The sequence below is a fragment of the Leishmania martiniquensis genome, chromosome 11, assembly GCF_017916325.1.
Source record: "Leishmania martiniquensis isolate LSCM1 chromosome 11, whole genome shotgun sequence".
Taxonomy (NCBI): Eukaryota; Euglenozoa; class Kinetoplastea; order Trypanosomatida; family Trypanosomatidae; genus Leishmania; species Leishmania martiniquensis.
The window spans coordinates 524482-543272 of record NC_090146.1 but is presented as its reverse complement, the minus strand read 5'-3'; the positions used below and the strand labels follow the sequence as shown (position 1 = coordinate 543272).

The following is an 18791-nucleotide window of genomic DNA, read 5'->3' as shown; positions in this document are numbered from 1 at the left end:
AGGGGAGGAAAAGATGCTGGTGTACAAACGAAGAGAGGGGCAATGGGGGTCTTGATAACACCAACGCGCAATAGCGTGTGCGCCGACCTCGAAAAGGGGTCCCACTTGCGCAAGCATCGTCTCATCCTGCTAGGCGCGTGTTTGCACGCTGGCAAGAGTGAGAGCAAAGGTAACGGGTGGGGTCCCCCATCTTCTTCACATTTCAGCAGGCGCTAGAGCTACAAAGCTATGTGTGCGCGCAAGCAGACTAGAACGCAGTAGAAAACTATCGGCGTACACCACGTTCACACACTCTGTCTGTCCCCCTCTGTCTTCGTGTACGCTCATCGGCGGAGCCATGCATGGAGAGCTAGAGTTGTCCCCATGCGAGTCGACGTAGAAGAAGACACAGAGCACAAAAGAGGGGGCGAAGGCATCGCCAAGGAGAAAGCAGAGAAGAGAAACATCAGCGAGCTGTTCACATGTTGGGAGTGGGGAGAGGGGAGGGGAGGGGGCTGCGGCATCGCCGTCGCTCCATTGTACGCGCCGGCATACGCCTCAGACTCCTGAGTTCCCTATTCGCGGCCTTTCAGAGAACTGCTACTTCGTCGCTGGCCCAATGAGGGGCACTCTAATCGTCACTATCCTTGCGCGAACCACGACGCCTCGTAACACATCACCAGAGAGCCTCAGGCGTGAACGCATGAGAGACAGTAGTGAAATACAGCAACGACACCAGGCAACAGAGAAGAGAGGGGCAGGACACGGAGACAGATCTGTGGCGAGGGTGAAGAGATAGGGGCTCAGAGGGCAAGTGCCGATGCAGTACGTGAGGGAGAGAGGATCAGCTATAAAATCACAAAGAATGAACACATGAAGGGGGAAGAGTGCAGCATTGTGGCAGGGCTCGTAGTTCCAATGGAGTGGGGGAAAAAAAAGGCAGCGAATGCGCGCACGTGCCCTCATATGAACACCAGAGATGAGAGAGATAATATATGCATACAGTTCACCACACACCCACACACACACACACACCAGGGAGCACCGGGGCAAAGGTGGCGCGGTCGCCGCTGCGCACCACCGGCATGAGCTTTGGCGTTCACTCGGAGCTTTCCACACTCCAGAGAGGAGGAGGGGGAGGGGGGAGATTCGTCGTCTGTGGACGCAGGCGTCGAGAAGCGGGCAGACGAAAAAGGCGAAGTTTAGGTGAAATACAGCACACACGCAGAGAAGAGAACCCACGCAACAGTGGAGAAAAAAAAAACGCAATGACGCGAAACAGTGAAAGGCGAATAAGACGTGATTTCGCATGCGCATCGCATCAAGCGGCAAAGGGAAAGTGCCGCTTCAGGCGGCAGTACACGCCGGACGGTGATGCCAAATACAGTCAAAAACACCGACAGTCGCAAAAGAGAGTTGCCATCGTCTCTGCAGCTGCAACCGCCGACGTTGTCCATCACCGGGAGCACTCGAACGCACACACATACACACAAAAGGGCGGGTAGCGGAACAAAGAGGGGAATGCCCCCTCAGCGGTGGGAGAACATAGAAGATAATCCCCACGCCCGTTTGTATGTGTTCACAGGAGACTCTGCCACCACCTGACATGACGTGTACGCCCCCAGCACCGGTGGCTCGAGCAAGACAGCGCTTGTCGCAAAAAGAAAAGGATTAGCGACAGACAGTGAGTGCAAGTTGAGGTGGGGAAGAACGGGTGAAGGGGAGACGCAAGGGAAGAAAGAGTAGATGAACGGAGAAAAAAGGACCGATGAAACGGCGCGGAACGGCACAGAGACAGCCAGTGGCGATGCCAGCGTGGAGTGGTCAGCAAAAGGTCGCCAAAGACGGGCAAGAGAAACGTTTTGAAGGAAACGGATCAAAGGTTACCGCGTACAAAATCGGAAAAGGGGGGAAGACGGAAAAACGGAGGCGGAGGAGAGCGCACAGCCATCGAAAAAAAAAAGACTTGAGAGGTTACAAGAAAAGAATCGCACGCTCCCCAAGAGAGGGAGAAGGGGAGAGACTGAGGAGCGAAACACACCGCCGCACCGAAGCCAACGACCGCAGAGCACGACGGCAATGCAGTAGCGCGGTCTCCAAAGAGCGAGACACGATGATCCCATGGTGCCCCACGCCTTGAGTCCCCCTCCTGCACAGAGAGCCTACAAACACGGGCACATCACGAAGGGACATTGTGATACCACAAGGTCGAACACGACTCAGACTAGCAGCCGGGCAGCGTCCTCATTTGGTCCGACACAACGACGATACGAGGTAAAAGCGACGAGATGTCCGCGAGTCGGACTTGTGTGCCAGCGGGGCACAGAGGGCACCGCACAGTACGAAGCAGAGGTGCAGTGTGTGGGGGTTGGGGGGATAAGGGGAAAGGATACAGGAGCAGCACTTCGGATTCGATACGAGAGCGCCAACTGCATGCATTAAAGTCACACATTTCCCTAGGCGCACCCCTCTTAGCTCATAGCTTCCGTCGCCTCCACACCAAAGACAGAACACCACCACATCGCACCCAACAGACTATCCCGAGAAGCTGTCGGGAGACGAGGTGCGGGAAACTGAGCCCAAATCTGCGGAATTCGATGAGGAGCTCTTTTTGCTCGTCAGCGCAAGTTTATCCTCGAGCGTTACGCGAAAGGCGGTTGCCTCCTCCAGCTCCCCGCTGATGCGCAGGAACACCTGCTCGATCGATGTCTGCGACACGCTGTAGTTCGTAATGTGCAGCCGCTCCTTGTGATTCTGCAGTAGGCGAAAGACATCAGAGAGGGCAACGTTGGCCGGCAGCGTATAGACGAAGCGCCGCCCTTTCCATTCATTTATTGACGCCTCTGGGAAAGTCCTTTTCACCCACAGGTGCACGTCCTCCATGTCCTCGTCGGAGTGCACACGGATGCCCATTTCGAAGCCGGTGCCGAACTTCTGCTTCAGGTGTGTCTTGTCACCAATGCAACGCAGGGTGCCATCAACCATGATCGCCACGCGATGCGCCAGCGCCTCCACCTCCTCCAGGTGGTGCGTCGTCAGCACCACAGAGCAGTTGTCCGCCACCTTCTCGATCGCATTCCACAAGCCGCGGCGCGCCACAGGGTCCATGCCAGCCGACGGCTCATCGAGAAAGACGACACTGGGGCCACCAATCAGAGACATCGCCACAGACAGCTTGCGCCGGTTGCCGCCGGACAGCTGCGCGGCTGTTGTGCTCCGGTACTCCGTGATGCCGCACAGGCGCATAAGCCCACTCACCACCTTGCCACGTTGCTCGTACAAAATGCCACGGATCCCAGCGTATAGGTACAGGTGCTCCTCCACCGTCAGCAGGTCCAGCGTCGCGTCGAACTGTGGGCAGTACCCGATGCACTGCAGCGCCTCCTCGCTCTCTGTGACGATGTCGTACCCGCACACATAGGCGTTGCCGCTCGTCGGAATAAATTCCTGGCACATCATCGAGATGGCGGTCGTCTTGCCCGCGCCGTTCGTCCCCAAGAAGCCAAAGACCTCGCCGGGGACCACGGAGAAGGTGATGTTGCGCACCGCTTCCTTGCCGTTAGAGTACACCTTGCGCAGGTCCACCACGCGCACCGTGTCATTGTTCACGCCCTCCGCCTCCTCCGCGTAAACTTCCTGGCGCACCAGCTCAACATCCGAGTCCTCGTCCGATATTATCTGCGGCGCGGCGTCGGCGTCATAGCTGTTGCGCTGCCCTCGCATACGCCGCACAGGGTGGTCGATAAAGAGGGTGATTGCAAAGAACAGCGGGAACTCAATCGACATGTATACACACGCCCACCCGATCGTGTCCATCGACCACGCCGTCAAGCCGCCAACGGCCGCCTGCTGCTGTGTCAGCATCGCCAGGTTGATGATCCCTTCGCCGATGGCAAAGCTCGGTACAAGGCGCGTGATCCACTTCAGGACCTTGGCAGCCGTCATCGTCTGTGAGAGCATAGACATGATGTAGACAATCATGACAAGGAGAAAGCCGGCCACAAAGCTGACCGCCATCACGATCGTCTGCGCGTTCGAGTGCTCGTCGAAGAAGAAGCTGCACATGTACCCCGTCGTGGTGCTTGACAGTCCATAGATGAAGAAAAGCACGAAGACGGCGCCGATACGCTCATCGCCCACGTACTCTTCGCGGCTGAAGGAGAGGAAGATCAGAATGACGAGGCACATAGAGATGGCGTAGGCGGCGATGTCGAAGAGAAAGTTCGTGAGCCAGTACACGTAGAAGCTCAGCCCCGAGACGTTCTGCAAGTGTCGTGCCTTGCACTCCCGCTCCTTCACAATCCACGCGACCGGGTTCGATGGCAGGAACGTGAACGGGATCATGATAATCGCGCCCATGAGAATCGTCTTGAGAGCATCCTGCGTCACCTTCTCGCTGTCGGTGCGCGGCATCGTACCGGCTGCCAGCTTAAAGCGGACGTCTTGGCCTGTGTACTTCTTGTAGAGAGCCTGGTAGACGGCGTTCACGGAGATGGGCCCCTGGTGATAGGTGGACGAGTTCAAAATGTGTATGACATTGTTCGGTACCTTCACCGCCTTCGCCCAGTCTGGGTCGCGGCACACTAACCCCTCTACGCGCAGCGTGGGCTGGAAGAGAAACGTGTCGACCATGTACATGGACAGGTTCAATGCGTTCATATAGTTATGGTGTCGCACGGTGAAGTTGTCGAACGAGGCGCTGGGACCAAGAAGCTCATCGCACCCGTTCATCTCGACCAGAACCTCGCCGGGGTATATGTCCTTGTGAAGCGTGATCGAGTCGGGGCCGCTGAGGGAGATGAGCGAGAGCAGCATGGCAACAAGAATGCAGATGACGGGGCACACAACCTGAAAAAACTGCATCTTGCGATCCCGCAAGCCGTTCCACACACGCTTCATCATCATCGCCTGAAACTGCGACCACAGCATCGCCTTGCGACCCTCCACCACCTCGCAGCTCCAGATGAGAGTCTCCTGCGCAGCGATGACATCCACGTCTACCTCCAGAAGAGGATCATGATCGCGCTGCCACTCCCTGTCCTCGTTCGACAGGCGCAGAAATATTTCCTCCAATGTTGTCGCCGACAGCGAGTAGCCACGTACGCCGAGGCTTCCCTGCAGCGCCTCCAGTCGATCCAAGAACGCTGGAAACTGTTCGACGCGCTCGTTGGGCAGCCGATACATCACCTCACACCCGTTCACGCCCACCTCCTGCGCACCGCTCACCGATGACTTCACTAGTTTCGAGATGAGGTCCAAGGATCGATTGTCGCAGAGGGACATCGTGATGCTGTACCCAAGACCGAGGCGGCTCTTGAGGAACAGGCTGCTGCCGGAGCACTTCAGGCGCCCCTGGCTCATGATGCCGATTTTGTGCCCCAGCAGGTCCGCCTCGTCCATGTAGTGCGTCGTCAGCAGAATGGTGTGCGCCTCTGACATGCGCCGCAGCAGCTCCCACGTGTAACGGCGCGCGCCAACATCCATACCGGCCGTCGGCTCGTCCAGAAAGATCAGTGGGCTGCACGTGACAAAGGCGATGGAGACGGAAAGCTTGCGCTTCTGCCCGCCGGAGAGGCGCTTCGCCGGCTGGTCGATCTTCTCCAGCAGGTCCGTCTCGTACAGCATCCGGCACACCGCATTCTCCAGCTCCCACCCCTTCAGCCCCTTGATCCGCCCAAAGAACTCGAGGTGGTCGCGGCACGTCAGCTCAGGCCACAGAATGTTGTGCTGCGGGCAGTACCCGATCTGGCGGCGCACTTCGCTCAGCTGAGTCCGCACAGAGCTGCCGTAGATGTAGCAGTCGCCCTCGTCCGGCTCCACCATCCCCGTCATCATGTTCAGCACCGTCGTCTTGCCCGCGCCGTTGTGCCCCAGCAGCACAGAGATCTCGCCCTCGCGCATCCCCCAGTACAGGTTGTTCACCGCAACGAACCTCTTGCCGCCGCGCCGGTACTCCTTCCGGATGCCCTCGAACGACACGCAGTCCTGCGAGTAGTCGAGCGACTCGAAGACGCCGTTCTCCGCGCGCCCGTCGGCGCCGCCCTCCAGGCGCTTAGGTTTGGCACCGAAGAACCACTTGACGGGGTCGATTATGAAGAACAGCGGGTGCTTCGGCGTGCCCCACTCCTTCGGCAGGACGTTGTCGAGGTACAGCATCAACAGGTTGAAGAGAATGAAGTCCACCCCCATCATCAACATAGACAGATACACCGGCGGCGTATCAAGGACGTCGCGCCAGCTGCCGTCCGAGAAGCCGCCGGCAATCTCGTGGTTGATGATGCCGAGCATCGTCACGGCATATGCCGTGGGCGGAAAGATGCAGAACAGGGTGATAATGGTCGTGTTGGCGCTCTGGATTGCGAACGCCGGCATGGCGAACACAAAGTAAATGAGCGGCGTCAGCAGAGAGGCGAGGCGGGCCTTGCTGAAGAAGGCAGAGAAGAAGCCGGCCAGCGGCACACAGGTGAGGAGGTAGACGTAGTACACGAGGAAAACGATGAGGATGTTCGTGATGATGATGTACGTCAGCCGAATCACTGTGAGGCTGATGATGGTGACCAGGAAATTCGGCAAGAAGAAAATTAGGTACCACGAAATGTAGATTGGGGCGTTGCCGAGCCCCATAATCTGCATCGCCTCCCGAATGCGCAACTCCTTCTCCAGCACGATCCGCTTGGTGAGCTGTGTGACGGGGTAGAGGTACGCCATGACGAAGATGAGTGGGAGCAGGATATTCGCTGTAGCGAGGAGCGGCTGGGTAACAAAGCTGGTGTAACCCGCAACGGCCATATAGTGGTCCATCGGTAAGTCTGTGCCGACCGTAGTGTTCCCCAGTGCCGTTCTCAGGTAGTACTCGGTGATGATCTGCTGCAGCGACAGGAACCCCGCGACGGCGTAGAGGTCGGCGCGGCTGTTGTAAAATCCGCCGCCGTAACTTTTGTCGTACGGCAGCTCAAACGTCGGTAGCGCCGTCGAGTTCATGCGGATGCTCACATCAAACGCACTGGCATCGAGGCCGTTGAGCTCGATGATGGCCCAATTCCACTCCTTGGCGCGTACCTTCGCCTCCGCCTGTTCCACCGTAGCATAGGTGCCCCCGTAGACCTTGTCGAAGAGCACCGATTCCTTTCGGAAGTAATCCAAAAGAGGGTTCACCTGTGCTGCCTCGCCGACGAAGTAAAGAGCACCTGAGCACAAAACAGCTGACTGCTTCGAGTTGGGCATCAAGCCAGCTGCAATGCTGGCGGAGAGAAGACTTTCATGGCTTCCCGCTGCTGGCCTACCGATCCGAGCGAGCCAGTGAAACACAATCACCTCATCGAGCGTTGGGATCACAAAGAGGGTCGTGTTGTACGAGTTGATCCACGCCTGCACAACTTTATTCGCCCCTGTAATATTACCGATCAGGTAGCCGTTCACTTTGTAGTTGCTGAAATCGAATGGGAGGTCGACATAGCAGAGGTTCTTGTACGGTACAGTGGCGTAGTCACCGTCGCACGAGACATTGTACTCGCTAAACATTGTGACCCATTCGCAATCACACAGTCCCGGAATTGGTGCGCCATCAGTACTGTTGAAGCAGGCGAGTTGTTTGTGCAGTGTGGCAGCAGAGGAGGCGTACGGCTTGTAGTCGATAAACTGCTTCGCGCGGCCTCGGAATGGCATCCACACGGACCACAAGATAAGGGTAATAACAATGAACATGAGCGGCAGCACCATCTCCAGAAACAGAATCTTCTTGGTGCGCAGTGTCTGACGAAACGTGCGGTAGAGAATTGCCAAAAGCTGGTCTGTGAAGTTGCCCCCTCTGCCCAAGCCGCTGCGGTAGTGCCTGTCCTCCCCATCACAGCTGGAGGAGCTCCCACTGCTCGACCTCGGCGATTTTTGATCCATTGTTCGCCCTCAGCGCGCTCTCTCCTTCAGGACGCAAAAAATGTTGCTGCCCTCAAAGAGAGAGGCGATGAGCCACAGGTATGCGGCTCCCCCGGCAAGCTGTAAAAAGTGCTCTCACGAAGTATGCGAATGCAGAGGAAAGGAGAAGCCCCCCCGGGGGGGGCACAGACCGCAACGGCACCCACACCAAAACGTAGGGCAGAGCGGAGGGAGAGAAAAAGCCGACGGCACACACACACACACAGACAGATGTGTGGAGGAAAGAGACAAGCGGGAAAAAGATGGCAATGGCGCGAGCTGTGAGGAAGTATGCGGTAGGGGGGCACGAGTTGCCGTGGTGGCGAAACGCACCTCCCCAGCCTCGAGTTCACTGCACACAGACCCACAGATCTCTTTCTTCCGAGGTTCTTGCGCGCCTCGCTCTCACTAGCGATGACGAGCAGAGACCTCTCGCGTGCTTTTCTGCGGCGCGGCGGCTCTCTCTCTCTCACACACCGTGAAGAAGCGAAGTGAGAAATATGCAAAGAGAGAGCGCGCGCGCCCTCCCGCCCTGGAAAAAAAGGGGGAGGGGAGAAGAACAGTGTGGGACACCTGATGACACCGGCGGCGCTCTCGTGTATGAGTGCTGGCGAGGTGGTGGCCAGAGACAGCCGAGGAACAGCGGGGTGGGGGCAGAGGACGGAGGGACGCGATAGGGGAGACGGAAATGCACAGATTGGGGAGGAGGTGCTGAGGCGAGGATGAGAGGGAGTGCCCGGCGGCGCATATGGGAATCATTCGATTGCGGAGTTGGCGTACCCGAAAAGCGCAGCTGCGACGGCGGTCAGGGAGGGGAGCGGGGGGAGAAAACGGAGCGGAGGACACAAGTGGTTCGACAAACAGCGCCGCAGCCACCTCGCCTCTCCGATCCGCCTTGGCTGTCATCACCTACTGGTGACCAACCTCGCACACAGACTACTCGTAGGCGGTAGGCTGCGTATGTCACCCATCATTGTCGTTGCGCTCGCTAGCCACTTCCATTGGCTTCTCCTTTCCACAGCGCACACACTTTCTCAGCAGGCGGTCAATGGGAAGCGGAAATCGTCTCTTGTGCGCCAGTAGTGGGCGAGACCCATAGAGCAAGGCGACTGCAGCGCACCACCTCCTGCAAGCGCTGACGCCCACGCCCTCTTTTCTCTGTACCAACGACGTCTACACACAAACAAATATGACGAGAAATCCCCTGCCCTGCACTGAAATCGCGCGCTGTCGCGAGCTCGACGTAGATTCGCCTCGAATCGCAAAAGGGAACAGAGAAGGGGGACCGTTTAGGAAGCAAAATCGAAATGACGGCACGGCCGCAGACACAGAGAGAGAGAAAGACTGGTAAAGAGATACATATGCACGTGTGAAATATATATATATATGTGTGTGTGCACGCGCATAGCCCAACACCACTGCCGTTGGGCTGCCCGACACCATTACAGAACGAAATGAGGAATTTTAGATGGCGAAGAGACAAAAGGGAAAGAAAAATGTGTTCACATTTCGAGGGCGCGACAGCACACAACAGAAGATTAGCGGCAAGGGCTCCATACACCGTCAGAGGCGGCGGTCGCACTGTGGAAGGCGAAGGCGGAAAAAAAAATATGAATAACTGAAGCACCAACACGCAGTTCAGAGATGAAGTACACCAAAGCGAACGAGCGCAGAAAGGAGTGGCTCAGAGGAGGGTAATGAAAGCGCTGCAATTGTCGCCGCGACGAGGCGGCCATACATACACATTCACGCGGGCGCACGTTGCGGCATGCGGCACGCCTGCATGAAACACCGCTCTAGCCCTCCTTCTTGCTGCTTCTCTGTAGCGGCAAGAGTGTTGTGTCATACGACGCAGCAGCAGCTCCGTATGCTTCGCGTCCGTGTATCCGTTCCAGGGAGAACCCTGCGTGTACGTGGGAATACATGCGCCAGCACCTCATGGCCACTGGCTTTCTGACCAGACCTCATCATGCAGTTCAAAAGGGCCTGTGCAACTCGCCATCCGAGATGCGCAGTAGAGAGTAGAGTGGAGTGCGTCGCGCGCTCGCAGAGAACGCACTCTTCTGGAGAGAGGAGGGGGACAAAACGGAAATAGAAAGAGATCGGGTGCTGATCCCTCACTCCTAACGTATGCGTCACGGTCCCTTGGCTGCCCAAGGCTCCAAAGCAGGGCGCAGGGAGTCGCCGCAGAGGAGAGCAATATAGGCGATGGCGCTAACGCGATGTCATTCTTCACATACGCCCAAGGACATAACGAGGAGGCCAACGATGAAGGCGTCGCGCGGAAATAAATAAGGATGGAGGCTCCTCGACGGCAAAGTATCTTGAGTTCCACGCGAGGCCCAGGCGCACTGGCAAGGTGACCAACGGAAACGCCAAAGGCGTTCAGCACCGCCGCGCGCCGTGTGCTGCTCTTCCGTAGTGATGTCCTCTTGAAAGGAGAGGGGGCGTGCGTAATACAGAACGAGAGACAATGCAAATCTCAGAGAGGGGATAGGGGGGCGAGCACGACGACGAATAAAAGGGGTTCGGCGAGATGGGAACGCTTTTTCCTCCCTTCCTTCGCGCTGTACCTCCTCCCTCTCCTCCCAACCCCACGTCTACCACACCCGGCAGAGTCCCTCAGGCCGTCCGCGCTGCTGCACAGCTTGCCGTTGCCGACCTCTGAGGCCGCCAAAACTGAACACAAAGAAGAAGAGTGAAGAGGATTGATAGCCGACGGGGTTTCTCCAACGAGCGCAGGAAGCACATCTTGTTGGGCACAACTGAAGCGGCTGCATGCATCACAAATGAGGAGGCAGATATATATAAGGGGTGTGTAGGGGGAGGGGGGAAGAGAACAGAGCAAGTGTGCACATAAAGAAAGGGCAAACCATTTCCACTAAAGCGCTCCGCTGTATCACTCGGAGCGTTTTTTCCGGCCCTTTCCTTAGACATGTGCGAAACAAAAGGAAAGAAGAGTGCGGTCTTCGCTCCCACCTTTGATGGGGCACGGCAGAAGACTAAGGGGGGAAGCAGCCAGTGCATCCGCGATACCGACTTCTCCCCCGCCCCCACCCCACCACTTCCGAAAAAAAGAGAGAGAGACGGGTAACTTCGTCTGCGCGTGGGCGCGTCCGTGTATGAAACGCAGGGTAAGGAGAGGCGCTTGGGCTATTAATGTATGTACATAAGCTCATGCTGGGCGAGAGTTCGCTGCTTCTTGCCCTCTTCGCACGAAGTCGTGTGTGAAGTCTGCGCCTCCCACACCCTTCTCCCGCTCCCTCGACACCTCAAACAAGCGCGCATACAGGAGGGACACGCAGTATCGCGAATGGCAGTCACCCGCACGCTCATCATGAAGCAAACGAAGCCGACAGCATCACACCGACGGCGCAACGCACACATATCGGAAGCACAGAGACGCATACATGTATGCACAAGCACACACCAGAAGATTGACGAGCACCGACAGATGGGGCCACAAAAAGCAGCGGGGGTCGAGTACAAAGCCCGTTAGCTAAAAAAAAGACAGGAGATTCGAGAACTTTACTCAGTGAGCACACACAGGGGAAGGCAGCGACGTGATGAGAAACAAAAGAGGAAGCAGAAATGACCCATTAGCAGCGTTACGCAGTGAGCCCAGCCGCAACAGCTTCACTCCATGAGACGCGTCGCCATCCAGTTCATGCGCAAGAAATCTGCACATGGAAGGATGAGTCTGCAGCTTTCCCTGCAGTATCCAAGCAAAGCCATCAGCTAAGAAAAAAAAAGGTTCGGTAGAGGTATGTGCGGGGCCCTCATACACAACGCACAGCATGCACATTCGAGATGACCGGTCACACAGTACCGACCGCCTTTTGAAAGCGGTGCATGTTCACTGCAGATGCGCACACATTAGTTACACAAAAAAAAACGAAAAGAGTTCCAAAGATGAGGTAATGCATAGCTCAAACATAATCGGCATCGATGAGCACACGACACACAAGCACGCACGTCAGTTCGTACGTGTCTCATCGCAAACTACATTGCGGATCCTATTTGGCGTATGCGCACGCGATGCGCAAGTCACCTCTAACCCGTAACGCTCATCGTCGTAGCAATGCATTCATCGACTAAAGAGCAGAGCACGAGCGCTACCAGCTGAGGGAGACGCTCTGCCTAATCTCCCTAGGCTGCGCTCCGTTTCCCAAGGAAGACGCCGCCTATCCCGCTGCCCGCATAAAAGCAGCCGCGCCACGATGAACGAAATTGCTTTTTGCCCTCTACGGCGTGTATCCGTGCCACCTGATTCCAAGCTCACCAGCGCCAACACTCTCCTGATGGCCTACAGGTGCTTTGAAGATTCGCTGATGCGCAGGAACACCTGCTCGATCGATGTCTGCGACACGCTGTAGTCCGTAATGTGCAGCCGCTCCTTGTTTTGCTGCAACGCGCGGAAAACGGCGCCGAAGCCACGGCCGCGCGGCAGCTGATACACAAACCGGCGGCCCTCTCGTTCCCTCACCACAGCGTCAGGGAGCTCCGCCTTCATGAAGGATGAGAAGCGCTCCGCGTACTTCGCCGACGAAAGGAGCACGCTCACCTCGAAGGCGCTGCCGAACTTGTTCTTCAGGTGCACCTTGTCGCCGATGCACCGCACATGCCCGCGCACCATGATGGCGACGATATCCGCGAGCGCCTCCACCTCCTCCAGGTGGTGCGTCGTCAGCACCACAGAGCAGTGCGCCGAGGCGCGCTGGATCGCCGTCCACATCCCGCGCCGCGCCACAGGGTCCATGCCGGCAGACGGCTCGTCCAGGAAGATCACCCGCGGGCCACCCACCAGCGCCATCGCCACAGACAGCTTGCGCCGGTTGCCGCCAGACAGCGCGCTCGTCACCGTCTTGCGGTACATGGTCAGCTCGCACAGCGTGCACAGCGCGTCCACAAGCGCAGGCCACTCCGCGCGCCTGACCCCACGAACCCCAGCGTACAGCTCCAGCTGCTCCTCCACCGTCAGCAGGTCCAGCGTCGCGTCGAACTGTGGGCAGTACCCGATGCACCGCAGCGCCTCCTTGCTTTGCTCCACAATGTCGTACCCACACACGTACGCACTGCCGCCCGTCGGCAGGAACTGCTGGCACAGCATCGAGATCGTGGTCGTCTTGCCCGCGCCGTTCGTCCCCAGGAGCCCGAACACCTCCCCCGGGAAGATCGAAAAGGTGATGCCCTTCACAGCCACGTTGCCGCTTCTGTACCGCTTCTGCAGGTTCACCACGCGTACAACGTCGCTTGACGTGTCCCCCTTGTTTTGGGCCTCGTAAACGGCCTGGCGTTCGCCCCCCACGTCAGAATCCTCGTCGCTCGGGATTATGGGGTCTGCGTCACGGCAGTATCGCAGCCGCTGCGGAAGCCGCTCCGCCGCGGGGTGGTCCAGCGCCAGCGTGGCGATGCAAAAGAATGGGAGCTCGATGGCGAGGTAGACGAGAGGCCACCCAAGCTGGTTCATGTCCCAGGCAGATTTGGCGCGCCCCATCACGACATTGCCCGTGAGCATCAGCAGATCAATAATGCCCTCGCCGACGGCGTAGGACGGTATGAGTCGGAACAGGAAGCGGAGCCTGTTTGACGTGCGCTCGGCGTCCTCCCGGAGCTGAAGCACAAAGACAACTATGTTCAACAGAAATCCAGTGACAAGACTCAGTGCCATTACAATCGTCTGCGCAGACGAGTGCTCTGCGAAGGCGAAGCTCAGTGCGTACGCACCGGCCGTGCTCGTCAAGCCGTACACGAGGAAGAGCACGAACGTGCCGCCAACGCGATCAGGTCCGATGAACTCCTCACGCTGAAAGATGCCAAAGATGGCGATGCATAGACACATGGAAGTGAAGTATGCAGCCATGTCGAAGATGAAGTTCGATGCCCAGTACACGAAGAAATTCAGCCCGCACAGGTTCTGCAAGTGCCGCGCCCCGCACTCCCGCTCCTTCACCACCCACGCTACCGGGTTCGCCGGCAATAAGCTCATGGGTATGAGGATGAGCGCACCGATAAAGATGAACGTCATGGCGTTGGACATGACCGGTTTCTCCATGAGAGCGGCACTGTGCTTGATGTACATGCTCCCCCCACCATTTGTTTTTGCCAATAGGTCGTAGTACGTGGCGAGGCCGATGGCAGACTGATGAACGGAGGACGTGTTGACGAAGAAAATGTTCCGAATATCGGTGCCTGCGTCGCCCTGCACCGTAGAGTCGTTGCACGCGATCGCACCGAAGCGTGGCGCCGCATGCGTGTACCACGTGTCCAGCGCAAAATCAGAGAGCATTCCTGCCGTGGCGAAATGCGTTTCATTCACAACCGCTCCCCGCACCTGCGGCCGGCTTCCCCACATCACGTCGCAGCCCACCGTTAGCATTACCGATTTCGCGTTCTCAGAGACCCATGCGTAGTCCAGCGCTAGCTCACGCGCGACGCCGAAGTTGAGTAGGTTCAACAGCATCGCGATCAGGATGCACACAACCGGGCACACAATCTGAAAGCACTGCATCTTCCGGTCCCGCAGCGCACTCCAGAATCGCTTCACCATCATCGTACGAAACTGCAACCACAGCGCCGACCGCGCAACCCCGCAGTTCCAGATCAACTCCACGTTCTCTTGCTCCGCCGCCTCGCTGCGGCCCGCGACATCCTCCTCCGACACCTTCAGAAACACCTCCTCCAGCGTCGTCGCAGCCAGTGAGTAGCCGCGAATGCCGTCGGCCTCCACGGAGTCAATCTCATCGAGCAATGCAGGAAACCTGTTCGCGCTTCGCGCAGGCAGCTCATATGTCAGCTCACACCCGTTGCGCCTAAGAACACTCGCGCCATCAACAGCTCCAAGCACCACGTCGTCCACCGCGTCTGGGTCCAGCTCGGGATCGACGGAGATGACGATGCAGTAGCCCCCGCCGAGCCGAGACTTGAGGAACAGGCTGCTGCCGGAGCACTTCAGGCGCCCCTGGCTCATGATGCCGATTTTGTGCCCCAGCAGGTCCGCCTCGTCCATGTAGTGCGTCGTCAGCAGCAGCGTGTGCGCCTCTGACATGCGCCGCAGCAGCTCCCACGTCTGCCGCCGCGCACCAACGTCCAGCCCGGCCGTCGGCTCGTCGAGCAGCACAAGCCGGCTCCCACCCACAAACGCAATCGCGATCGACAGCCTCCGCTTCATCCCGCCGGAGAGGCGCTTCGCCGGCTGGTCGATCTTCTCCAGCAGGTCCGTCTCGTACAGCATCCGGCACACCGCATTCTCCAGCTCCCACCCCTTCAGCCCCTTGATCCGCCCAAAGAACTCGAGGTGGTCGCGGCACGTCAGCTCAGGCCACAGAATGTTGTGCTGCGGGCAGTACCCGATCTGGCGGCGCACTTCGCTCAGCTGAGTCCGCACAGAGCTGCCGTAGATGTAGCAGTCGCCCTCGTCCGGCTCCACCATCCCCGTCATCATGTTCAGCACCGTCGTCTTGCCCGCGCCGTTGTGCCCCAGCAGCACAGAGATCTCGCCCTCGCGCATCCCCCAGTACAGGTTGTTCACCGCAACGAACCTCTTGCCGCCGCGCCGGTACTCCTTCCGGATGCCCTCGAACGACACGCAGTCCTGCGAGTAGTCGAGCGACTCGAAGACGCCGTTCTCCGCGCGCCCGTCGGCGCCGCCCTCCAGGCGCTTAGGTTTGGCACCGAAGAACCACTTGACGGGGTCGATTATGAAGAACAGCGGGTGCTTCGGCGTGCCCCACTCCTTCGGCACAACAGCGTCCAGGTACAGCATCAGCACATAGTAGACAAAGAAGTCCGCCGCCAGCATCCCAAGAAGAACCGCGAGCGTCGGGTTGTCGCGCCGCGACGTCATCTGCGCAGCGCCGCACCCACTCCCAGACTCATGCAGCAGGAACACGTTCAGCGCCGCGGCAAACCCGCTCGGCGAGAACACAGAGAACAGCGTCACGACCCAGCCTTGCGCATTCGTCATGGCGAACATCGGTATCACCAAGATGAAGTAGATCACCGGCGCCACGAGCGACGCAAGGCGCGACTTGCTGAAGAAGGCAGCGATCATGCCCGACAGCGGGATCGTCGTGAGGGCAAAGACGAGGAAGATGAGGAACAGGATCAGCGGGTCGCTCTTCGTCACGTACGTCAGCTTCAGCATCAGCACGCACAGCACGCACGTCGGCACAAAGATCCCCACCTGCACAATGAGCTCGCTCACGTAGATGGCCCACTGCTTGAGCCCCATGATCAGCACCGCCTCGCGGATCCGCAGCTCCTTCTCCAGCACAATGCGCTTCGTCTGCTGGGACACACTGTACAGGAAGGCTACCCCGAAGACGAGAGGAAGAATTTGACGTGATGTCATCAGTAGCGGCGTGCGGGTGTACGATGGGTAGGCGAAAGAAGCCAAGAACTGTGTCTGCGGGGTCATGTACAGGGCGTAGTGGGAAAGGTAGAACTCTGTCACGGCCTGCTGCAGCGTGAGGAAGCCTGAGGCGAGATAGACGTCAGCTGTCGCGGCGAGGGCACCACCGGGGTACGCAGGATCATCCATGGTGGTGAACGACGGCAGGGCGGAGTTATTCATGTGCAGCACGAGGTCGAGGCCCTCACCACCTGAGCAGCGTAGCTCTACGATGGCCCACACCATGGAGCCTTTCGGCACAGCGCGCCGCACCGCTTCCACGGAGGCGTACACGTTGCCGTCGTGGATGAGCGAGAAGAGAGAAGACACGCTGTTCATGTGGGCGATGAGCTTTTCGGTGAAATCAGGATCACCGACGAAGTAAACGTTGCCGGAGGAGACAATAGCGTTGAAGGACATGATGGGGGAGAGATGGCTGACGGCGGCTGCGCCCAGCCTTCTCAGCGGATCGATGTGCATCTGTGCAAATATTTGAAATGTGATGATCGTATTGAGCGACGGCACTCGACTGAGGTGGCCGACCAGCGACTTCAAGTAAGCGACTGTTAGATCTGCGAACGGCATCGAGTTGTTATGGCAGATAGAGCCGGGCGGAAACGGCGTGAATGTCATGTCGCCGTCACACGTGTATGGATACTGAACTGCAGAGCACGGTGGAAGCGATCCGATACGCTCCACGTACACCTTCTCATTCCAGCAAGCCCCTTGCGTTTCAGGTGCCAGCGACATGCCCATCGTCGTGACGGGTGCAGGGACGAAGCTCGTCTCTGGATACGGTGTGCCGCCCCAGACGCTCCATAATGCAATCGTAATGAAAACGAAGAAGAGTGGGACGAAAATCTCCGACACCAGTAGAAGGGGTCGACGGTACAGCTGAATCGCAGCCCGGGCCAAGACTTCAAAGAGTTGGTCGACCCCGCTGACGGCGCGATCAGGAGGTGCACAAAAGAAAGAGTTAGAGGAGCGGTGGTGTGTGCTGGTCGAGGGTGGTTTCATCACAGAAGCCCCGCTCTTGGAGAGGCACGAGCGACTTTGTGTGCCATCGCACTCGTAGGAAGATGATGCATTGCTGGACCTGCACTTACCCCGAGACGCACCCTCTGCTGAAACCGCCCCCTCCGCGCTGCTGTAACCCTGCCGCTCAATCCCTGCAGGCGGCTCACGCAGAGACCAGCTACTCATGCACGAAGGCCGCCCTGCAGTCGCCTGAAGAGGGCCGTCCCCAATTCTTTTATCAGTGGCCACGGAGATGAGATCCCGATGCGCGCGCTGCCTGTCACCTCCATCGGAGGCTCCTGTGACGGGAAGGATATGTCGCCGCGCTGCAGATGTGGCGAACTCCATTGATCTCTCGGATAGCACTCCGCGCGCCGCCTTCTGCAAAGGTAGTCGCCGCTTTCGTACCGCGAATAACGCACACCGCAGGAATTCACCGCGAGGTCGCAGAGGATGAGAAGATCAGGAAGGATACGCGAGAAAGCAAAGGGAGGGGGAGGAGGAGAGGAGAGGGGAAAACTGCAAAAGAGGCGCACGTGCGGAAGCCGAAGCGCAGTAGCAGCGACCAATGGATAAAATAGCACGCACAGAAGAGAGCACCGGCACTGAATGGGTACTGTGCTGGCCTGGGTGAAAAAGGTGTTGCCCATGGATCTGTGCGAATCAGACCCTCGAAAAGAAGAGCGGAGAGCGGAGGAGAAACGTAAAGGGGAGGGGGAGGAAGAGTTTACCGTCTTCGTTGCACAGCTTGCAGAGAGTGAGAGAGTATACGACCTTCATGCGGTAGGTTGTCTGGGCGCAGACCAAGGGGCGATAGAGGCGACATTTCAAGAAGTAGTTGCTGCCGGGGTGCTTTCGCGTGCCCCCCTTTCGGGGCTCTCTCTCTGAGGCCGCAGCCGCCTTTCGTCAGAGTACATGCTCTTACTGAGAGCTGACCACTGACGTGTGCATCCTCTGAGTGATTTTGCTCTGCCGGCAAGCGTGTTGTCTAGTGTCTCGCAAACCTTCGCGGAAGAGTGAAAAAAAAAGCGCTGCTCATCATTGGCGACGATACACCCCGCTCATACACATACGGTTGGATGAGAGAGGACCCCGGGTGCGACACGCACTCTGCAAGATGCAGCAGTGTGCCGGCAGGGTTCAGCCGGCTATGTGTCCATGCGCACGACGTATTCAGAGGCACAACGCGCCCCATGCCGCAAATCCCATGCGACTGCTGTTGCGCATGCGCGAGAGCGTAAATGGCCCGTCACCGACATAACCCTCTGCTGCCATCGGAGAGTTGGTTCCGGATCGAGCTGGTACAGCGCCAGCCTCGCCGCACGTGGCTCGGCGTGTGTCTCTTTGCGCGGCAACCAGACACCCACACCCTCCTCTCTTGCAGATCCAGGTGGTCGCATCGCTGCGCTGCACCTTTGAGAGCATGTCTTGCGTCATCCAGCCCATGTACACACATCTGCTGGCGCGGAGCGGTGCATTCAGATGCAGGAAG

General features: G+C 58.2%; 2 protein-coding genes across 2 annotated transcripts; both read right to left on the bottom strand.

The window, feature by feature from the left end:
- Positions 1–2514: 2514 nt before the first annotated feature.
- On the bottom strand, positions 2515–7872 carry LSCM1_06628 (uncharacterized protein; the record flags this gene model as incomplete). Its single annotated transcript, XM_067324040.1, has 1 exon — positions 2515–7872. One exon carries the CDS (start codon positions 7870–7872, stop codon positions 2515–2517), a length of 5358 nt encoding a protein of 1785 aa, XP_067180581.1.
- A 4105-nt stretch (positions 7873–11977) lies between these two features.
- On the bottom strand, positions 11978–17299 carry LSCM1_06627 (uncharacterized protein; the record flags this gene model as incomplete). The annotated part of the gene is made up of 1 exon (XM_067324039.1): positions 11978–17299. One exon carries the CDS (start codon positions 17297–17299, stop codon positions 12197–12199), a length of 5103 nt encoding a protein of 1700 aa, XP_067180580.1. The 3' UTR covers positions 11978–12196.
- Positions 17300–18791: the final 1492 nt, after the last annotated feature.